The sequence below is a fragment of the Myotis daubentonii genome, chromosome 10, assembly GCF_963259705.1.
Source record: "Myotis daubentonii chromosome 10, mMyoDau2.1, whole genome shotgun sequence".
Lineage (NCBI taxonomy): Eukaryota > Metazoa > Chordata > Mammalia > Chiroptera > Vespertilionidae > Myotis > Myotis daubentonii.
In genome coordinates, this window is record NC_081849.1 from 15305151 (window position 1) to 15314911 (window position 9761).

The 9761-nt window shown below is 40.6% G+C and overlaps 1 protein-coding gene across 1 annotated transcript; it reads right to left on the reverse strand.

The window, feature by feature from the left end:
* Positions 1 to 1846: 1846 nt before the first annotated feature.
* On the reverse strand, positions 1847 to 2977 carry LOC132242684 (adenosine 5'-monophosphoramidase HINT1-like). Its single transcript, XM_059711644.1, has one exon. It carries the CDS (start codon positions 2925 to 2927, stop codon positions 2547 to 2549), a length of 381 nt encoding a protein of 126 aa, XP_059567627.1. The 5' UTR covers positions 2928 to 2977; the 3' UTR covers positions 1847 to 2546.
* Positions 2978 to 9761: the final 6784 nt, after the last annotated feature.

Here is a 9761-nt window from a genome sequence, read left to right on the forward strand (position 1 = left end):
ACCTGTATGATTTTGTGAACCAATGTTACCCCCAATAAATTCCATAAAATTTTAAAAAATGAAATAAAATTACAAAGAAACTAAAGTCCAGAGTTTTAAATTAAAGTCTAACATTGCTCTATCAATTAACACATAAAAATATTCACTCTACCATTTCTATTACCATATAAGATATGAGTACCTTCTTGACAATAGGAACTCAAAGGTAGTTTATTGTTTGCATAGAATAACACCAACAAAAGAGCAAATAATCCTTCCAGGAGATAGCCTATGTGCAGAGGGTGATCAAAATAGTAAGTTTGTCAGGCTACTTACTCTTAGTCAATTTTTTCATTTCACTCTGAAAGATAAATCACTTGAGCAGAGCAATGCTCTTTCAGAGGAAGTCTTTTTCTTAAACTCCGTTTCAAGTTTCCTAAACACAGGTGCAGTGAGGAATCAGTGAATAGTTTCCAAATGGAGTGTCTATACTTTTAGGGGAAAATCTGTGACAAGTATGTCCATGACTCTTAGTTAGATCCCAGCACTGTTGATATTCCTGGTGCAAGCTGAGAGGATAAAGTTAATGGATAGAATTGTGCCCATCCGTAAATAAATGTGGCTGTCGTTGGAGATAGGGCATTTGAAGAGATAATTAATGTTATACGCAGTCATAAACTTGGGACCCTAAACCAAAATGACTGATGTCCTTATAAGAGGAGGGAAAGACACCAAGTATGTGTGCACAGAGAATAGGCCTATGAGGACATAGCAAGAAGATGACCCTCTGTAAGACAATGAGAGAGGCTTTAGAAATTTAAGCTACTAAACCTTGATCTTGGACATCCAGTTTCCAGAACCTTGATAAAATACATTTCTGAATTTTAAGCCATCCAGAAGGTATTTAGCTAAAAAGCATTCTGTACTTTTTAGTTATATTAACCTTAGCAAACTAATACAATAAATATTTGGTTGTCCTTGAAAAATCACAAGAAATATCAGAATCAATAAAACCTTTCAGACACGAGGTATGTAGAAGGCAATTTTCAAGAACCTACATCAAATCCAAGTTCTTGTGATTTTTTTATTATTAACTTTTTATTTTTTTCATTTTATTTTTTTCAGTTGTCTACCTGATTTATTAGCACTGGTCTGATTAAATTAGTAAAAAATATACCTAAAGAAAGCTGACTGAAGCCTCTTACACACAATACAAATGCTTCTCATTACATCATTTACAGTGGCACAAACCCTCTAAAGCTCTTCCTCAGACCTTCCCCCACTTAAGAAAAGCCATAAAAGTATTGGGGAGAGAAATAACAATTTTTTTAAATCCTCCTGGGATGGGAAAAAGGCTTTCTAAAATATGAAATAAAAATCAATACATTAACTGTACAAATATTTTAAACACCATAAACAAAGTAAAAAATGACAACTGGGAAAAAATTATTTTTAAGACAATAAATGATCAATTTCCCTAGTTCCTGCCCCCCAAAATGATTCTAAAATCACTAACAAAATTAAAAATTAAGAAGAAAAACAATTTTCAATTAAATGTGTCAAACCCTACTAAAGTGGCCTTCAGAAAGGCTAGGGTACATGGCAAGACTAAAAACAAAAGTTGGCCCTGGCATTTTGCTCAGTGGTTAGAATGTTGTCCTATAGACCGAAGGATTTGCAAGTTTGATCCCTAGCCCCACTGGAAGGCAATCAGTCAATGTTTCTTTCTCTCTCTCTTCCCCGCTCCTTCTTCCTCCCTGCCACTCTCTCTTAATTTAAAAAAAAAAAAATCAATGGAAAAATGTCTTCTGATGAGGATTAAAAAATATTTGTTTGGTTGTCAGTCTACAGTAAGGAGAACTCAGACTCTGAGATTCCCTCCTTTATTTCACATAGCCAGATTCATGCACATACACATTCAAAACTATAAAATTTCAATGTAAAGTCAATTCTAATAGGTTTTCAAGTCTTTATAATAAATATTCAACCAGAATTTAGATAAGGAAATACCAATGTATGGTTTCACAAAGGTCATCAAAATTCTGTGACAAAACTACTTTCATCCTTTCCAAATTATCCCAACAATCCAGGGGAAACATATGGCCTGGTCAAAAAACATTGTTTCTAAACCCAAAACTGTCACTTTCTGGGTCAATCATGTCACCTATTCCTTTATTCTTAGATTATAAGAGAACTAGATTAGTAAATTTTCTCCTGGATTAAAAGTATATTTCAAAGCTAAAGCTAAATTTATAATTTTTAAATTTGTCTTCAAAGAGCAGTCACACTACTATAACAATGTACATATGTGGATCCTCCTTGAGGAGAAAAAAAAAACAACTACCAAATTATGATCCCTTCATACATCCCAGCATATATATTTTTAAAGTAATAAATCAAAAACAGAATTCAGAACATGCAACGATGTCTTTTATTATGTATGGGTTTTAGAAATTATTTCCTAGATCACTCCGTACACAGGCAAAAATAAAATGTACTGTTTAGCATATTAGAACTTGCAAAACTGATCATTGCCAACAGCAGGGAATATTATCCCTAAAACATACTTAACCAGGAGGCCAATTCATCTGCCGACCTCCAAGAACATGAAGATGAACATGATAGACAGACTGTCCCCCATCTGTGCCTTCGTTCACTACCATGCGATAACCCTTCTTTAGGCCCAGATCAGCAGCACATTTCTTGCCAACAATCATTAAATGTCCAAGAAGATTTTCATCATCATCTTCTGCTACAGAAATCTGGGATATATGCTTCTTAGGTATCACCAGAAAACGTGTTGGTGCTTGAGGGGAAATGTCATGGAAAGCAAGACACTGGTCGTCCTCAAAAATGATTTTGGCGGGGATTTCCTTGCGACTGATCTTCCCGAAGATCGTGTCGCCACCAGGCCGAGCGGCCTGAGCCTTGGCGATCTCATCTGCCATCGTGGCCTCGCTTACGCAAGGCTACCGGGGGCGCAGCGCGGGCGGAGGGAGGAGCTGGGAGCCGGCAGACGGCGGGAGCGCGCGGGCACCGCTGCTCGGCTGCCGAGCTGGTTCTTATTATTAACTTTTTAATAAATTTACCTTTATTGTTGAAAGTATTACAGATGTCCCTTTTTCCCCCATTGACTCTTTTTAGCCCACAACTGTCCCCTGCCCCAGGCCTTCACCACACTATTGTCTAGTCCTTGGGATATGCATATCCCATCTAATAAAAGAGAAACATGGTAATTAGCATATGACCGCTACCCTTCCCATTGGCTAATCAGCGAGATATGCAAATTAACTGCCAGCCAAGATGGCGGCCAGCTGCCAGGCAGCTTGAAACTAACATGAGGCTTGCTAGCTTCAGTGATGGAGGAAACCAACGTTCCCCGCCTGCCTTGCCAGCCTCTGAGCTTGCAGTTTGAAACATAGTTACAAATATAGAAGCTAAACAAAACCCCAGAAACCTGCTTTCAGCAAGCTGGGATCTCAGAGCTGGAGTTGATACAGTATTTCAATTATAGAACTCAAACAAACCAGATACCTGCTTTCAGCAGCAGAGGCCTCAGAGCTGGAGCCAGAGCTAAAGCTGGCCCAGAATAAAACAAAAAAAGAAAAAAAGGTGCAGTTGGGAGCTTCAGTCACCCGCCAGCCTGAAAACAGCCCTCAGCCCCTCACCCAGACTGGCCAGGCACCCCAGTGGGGACCCCCACCCTGAAGGGGGTCTGGCCAGTTGCAAACAGCCATCATCCCCTCATCCAGGCTGGCCAGGCACCCCAGTGGGGACCCCCAACCTGATCCAAGACACCCTTCAGGGCAAACCAGCCATCCCCCCCCCCCCCCCCCAGTGCACCAGGCCTCTATCCTATATAGTAAAAGGGTAATATGCCTCCCAGCACCAGGATCAGCAGAGCCACGAGGCCTCCTGGCACTGGGATCAGCATGACAGGGGCCAGCGCCCAAACCCCCTGATCGCCCTGCGGCTCTGTGTGTGACAGGGTCCGGTGCCCCAACCCCCTGATCAGTCCTGCTCTGTGTGTGACAGGGTGCGGCACCCCAAGCCCCTCCCCCCCCCACGGGCCCTGCTCTGTGTGTGACTGGGTAGAGCCATAACATCCCCATTGTCCTTGCCCTGAGTGTGAGAGTGGCGGCACCCCAACCCCCTGATTGACCCTGCTCTGTGGGTGATAGAGGGCGGCTCCCCAACCCCCTGATCCGCCCTGCTCTGTTTGTGACAGGGAGCGGTGCCCCAACTCCCCTATCGGCTCTACTCTGTGAGTGACAGGGGGGAGCTCCCCAACCCCCTGTTTGACCCTGCTCTGTGCGTGACAGGGGGTGGCGCTGCAACCTCCCATCGACCCTGCCTTGAGTGTGACAGGGGGCGGTGCCCCAACCCCCCAATCGGCCCTACCCTGAGCATGACTGAGGGTGGCATCACAACCTCCAGATCCGCCCCGCTCTGTGCATGACAGGGGGTGGCGCCCCAACTCCCCCATTGGCCCTGCTCTGAGCCCGACCAGGGGCTGCACCTAGGGATTGGGCCTGCCCTCTGCCACCCAGGAGCGGGCCAAAGCCAGCAGGTCGTTATCTCCTGAGGGGTCCCAGACTGCGAGAGCGCACAGGCCGGGCTGAGGGACCCCCCCGCCCTCGCCCTCGAGTGCACAAAGTTTTGTGCACCGGGCCTCTAGTCTATATATATATAAAAGCCTATGTGACTGTCCGACCATTGACCATCTGACCGGTAGCTATGATGCACAATGATGACCAGGGCAAGATGCTCCAACCAGTAGCTATGACACACTCTGACCATCAGAGGCAGACACTCAACACAGGAGCTGCCGAGCTGCAGTGACTTGGCAGCTACAGTTCTTGGTTGATGCACCTGGAACCAGAGAGGAGGGAGCCCGATTCCAGGGTGCATCACTTGAGAACTGCCCTCTTGCAATGGGGGCCCCTTGGGTAAAGAGCTGGTTTCAACCTGATCCCCACAGGCCAGGCCGAGGGACCCCACAGATGCATGCAGCAAGCTTCTAGTATGCATATAAGATCTTTGGTTAGTCTCTTCCCGCCCTACCCTCCCCCCCTCTTCCCTCTGAGATCCATCAGTCTGTTCCATGTTTCTTTGCCTGTGGTTTCTGCCCCTGGTGGTCAGTGTGCATCATAGCTACCGTTCAGATGGTCAGACAACCAGACAGTCAGACAGTTGCTTAGGCTTTTATTTTATATAGATAACAGAAACACAGATGAATTGTCTTCACTCTAGAGGCACATACATATAAATGGAAGTTTAGAAAAGTCGAATAAGTTGAGAATAGTGGCTAGCAAGTTAGAGTTTGAATGTATTTCTTCCAAATGCATAACCTGTGCTTTTCTATTATGTCACAATACCTCTTTTATGTGCTCATTGATTGAGTGTGAAATGTGTTATATTTCTCTATAGATATCAAGTAAAGTTTTGCATATGAAATTTCTCTTTAGTAATTAGGGAACTAAATGAACTCTGTAAGTTTAGCAAATATTTACTAAATGCCAATATGGTGGGCCCTATATAATGCATTAGGGTACAACAGTAATCATGACTATAATATTCAACCATATGCAGTTTATGGTCAAGAAGGCACAATATTTTAATATTTAATATTTTGTTTTATACAAGAGAGAAATATTATTGATTATATAGTATATGTTAGGAGACTTTAGGTTTAGACCATATGACTAAGGGTCTTGTGAAACAAATACACACAGGGAAAAGACATGAAACTCCAAAATACTCTGTATTTTGAGCATTGTCTACAGACTTAATTGTTGCAAAGTGACCTATGTTGATTTTTGTAATTTACAACTAATAGATCATTTTTTGTAGTCTCTAATTGTTGTCAAGGATAAACCATCACCTGAATGTCCACCTATCAGGTTAAAATAAAAATACATCTAGCCCTCACCAGTTTGGCTCAGTGGATAGAGTGTCGGCCTGCAGACTGAAGGGTCCCAGGTTCGATTCCGGTCAAGGGCATGTACCTTGGTTGCCAGCACATCCCTGGTAGGGGGTGTGCAGGAGGCAGCTGATCGATGTTTCTCTCTCATCGATGTTTCTAACTCGCTATCCCTCTCCCTTCCTCTCTGTAAAAAATCAATAAAATATATTTTTTAAAAATACATCTAATCAGATTGAATTTTAATTTATCTCTAAATATTGATTATCAAGCAATCATAAAAACAATTATTTAATTTGCTTTGTAATCTGGATAAAGTTTTAGTTGCCTGTTGTTTAACAGTTTAGACCACATTTCTCATGAATAATTTATTTGATATCAAAACGCCCGTATGTTGGAAGCAGGTTCAGTTAACCTCATTTGCTTCAGTCAACCATAATCATAATCCTCAAATTTAAGACAACCCCCAAGAACTTTAAGAAACAATACTAGCTTGTCATTTTTAATATTAAAAGGCACATGGTTTCTGAGATTTTTATACTTTCTTCCTGGATAGGTAAATACTATCTCAAAGATATGTTAGAAAATTTATATACTTGAACACCACTTATTTAAAACACAGACACACAAGTAAAATATTTCTAATATTCATGATTTTAATTTAAAAGCCACTGATATTGATCAGATATAGAGATAAATAAAACACTTTTGGATGCCACTTATGCAGAACTTTCTAATTAAAATGCTAACTAAATACCCTACACATATACATTTCTGATTAAGGAAATTAGAATGGAACATAACCTAATGAATACTATAAATACCACATTGCATACCTCAAAGCATCTTCCAGTCAGGAATATATTTTTTGAGTTTTTATGGCCTGCTTAGATAATAACTTCTGTCATATAACCTATAAAGCAAAGGTGCTGGAAGGACAATCATTTAAAGGTCTGTATTTGGAATATATCATGAATTAAATGCATGGGCCTTTACAACTGATGCCTAATGTTCCAAAGAGATCCCAGAAACCAAAACCATAGTTTAGGCAATATGTTAATGATTAAAATTCCTGAAGCCTCCATTATCCTTTTAGAGATGGCATCATATAATTTGAATGGAAGAAATGTCAACAGTGACTAAATTATCCTTACTACCCAATTTAAGAACAGAAGAAAGCAATTGGCAATTCTGTTCTTGATCTGAGGAGCAACCAGAAGCTATGCTCATATGGATGCTGGTCTGGATGAGGTGACTAGGATCAATCTATATGAAATGTACTATTATGACTCAGCATAAAGAACAGGAAAATATACCACAATCTAGGAGATTTTGTACCAGTTTGTATTCATATTTAGAATTTCATGTTAATTTTTTTAATTCCCAAGAATCTTACTAAACAGGAAAAATAGAGCAACAAATATCTTTCCAGTAATATATTTAACTTGGAACAATTTTTTTTTTTTTTTTGGAGAAGGAGGAAGCCATAGCAAATGCTATTGATTGAACTTATCTACATAATTTACCCTATTAAGGTGAAACTTAAATTGTTTATTGACTAACTGAATATTAATAAATATTTTCTTCTTTTTCCATTCTTCCAGGAGGAAAAGTAATGTTATTGCATGCAGAAATGAGCCTGTTAATAAGTTCTCAGGGTGACAAATTAAATGCTAATTAAATGCACAGGTTAATATAAACATCCATACATCTTTTAGGTTATAAAAACCACTTACTATAGCTTAAGTAGTGAACAAATTACACATGTAAGGGGAATGCCACATTAATTTATTAAAATGAAATTCAATCATTATTTACAAAATACATGAACTTGTTTATTTAAATCAGTACAATGAATATAAAGCCTATATTATATTGTGTTTAGTCTACTCAAAAGGACACAGAGATATGGGATATCTTTAAGTACATTTTTGATAACCATGATCTGTGATTCTCACCTCAACGTGGAATTTGAGATTCTAATAGTTCCTACTTTTCTCTGTATTCTCTGTTTTATGTAGTCCAATATCTGCTTCAGTTCCTTTAAGGATCTTTAATTGAAAATCGCTTGTTAAGAACAAAATTGGGGGCAGTTCCTAAATACCTCTAGAGACAGCTGCAGATATCTAACCTACCACATATTCCTTGGGATGACAAAATCCACCATCTTCAACTCTACCTCTTCATATGACCATGGCAAGAGATGCCTTTAGTTACAGTAGTACGCAACTAACCAATTACTTAGAAATGGATTCAACACAGAAGTGTCATTGTATCCTATTTATCAGAAGATGTGAATACAAAATTCAAGGGTGGTCTAGCTCTTCAAAGATCACAAATCCATTCCCAGCTTCGCCCACTCTTGTCAGTTACAGGGAGTTCAAACTAGTAATGCTGAATTCACAGATCGGTTCTGTGTGAAGGCTAAGGTGAAATAAAGAAGCTAGTCAGAAAACTTCCTAAATAAAATAATTATCAACCTTGGGATAACCATACTGAAGTGGTGTGAATAGACAACTTGATTCTATTGGTACTCACAGTGGAAATGGGGGGATCCCTTTCCCCTGAGTGCTCAGGGTTGGGTCCTGACATTATCTCGAGGTGAGAAAGGATTCCTCTTTGGAGCCCTGGTGTCTGTCACTCTCCAGATATTCAGAAAATATCAGCTGCCTTCAGAAAGTTGATCTGTGCTGCACTTGCATAGTCTGGAAGGATTGCCATTTTTATGTATTACTTTTCCTTTTCTACATTTATCCATTTTAAAATTAGCCTTTGGAACTTTGGAGATGAACAGTGAGCGCACAGGGAAATCAGACCATAGATGAATTTTCATTTCACTTCTATTTAACCAAAGAAAACTTCATCTAGCCTAGGAGCATATGGAAACTTAATTAAGCTTCAGTCTCCATCTCTAATGCTCAAAGCAAATATTTTAATTTTAAAAAGCACTTAAATCATCTGCTTGGGAGCTTTGAGGGTCAGCTGTTGCTTCCATTAGTTTCAAGTCTCTGATAAATGAATGTCACAAAGGAAAACATACGGTATCTTACAAGAATTAATTCTCTGTCGTATGTAAACATTCTGGAATGTGGACGATTATTTGCAGGAACATCAGCAAGATGGCATAATTATACGCCTCAGGCCCTCCTACCTGCACCCCACCCCCACCAGGAGACACTGACTCAACAACAATACACAGACCAACTTTCCTTTGCAAATCTTAAAACAGGCAGCGGTTCTCAACCTGTGGGTCGCGACCCCTCTGGGGGTCAAAGGACCCTTTCACAGGGGTCGCCTAAATACATCCTGCATATCAGATATTTACATTACGGTTCATAACAGTAGCAACATGACAGTTATGAAGTAGCAACGAAAACAATTTTATGGTTGTGGGTCACCACAACATGAGGAACTGTATTAAAGGGTCGCGGCATGAGGAAGGTTGAGAACCACTGGTTAAGAGGCTTCTGCGCCGCAGGTGAGCAAAAAACCAGCCATATTGAAGCTTATGGGAAAAACTGTGGTGCTTACTTGCCCTAGTCCCTCTCCTGGCTAAATGCTACATGATTCATAGGGAGAAAATTCCCAGCTCCTAACTTCTTCCTGAGGAAAGAAGGAGGCTGAAACAATAGCCCATTGTAAAAATATTTTGAGGAGCTTGGAAGGGACCAGTTTCTGCCTTGCCTGTCTTGGAGTGCTGAGAGGACAGAGAAACTCAAAGTGCCCAGAAGCCAGCGAGAACAAGAGTGCTGGGCAGCCTGCTGCTCCACCAGGGGACCCACAGTACAGGTGACAGAGGCCCATACAGCTCAGCGTGTTCATGTGCAGATGCAGGGCAATTGGAATGATGCAGCTGCAG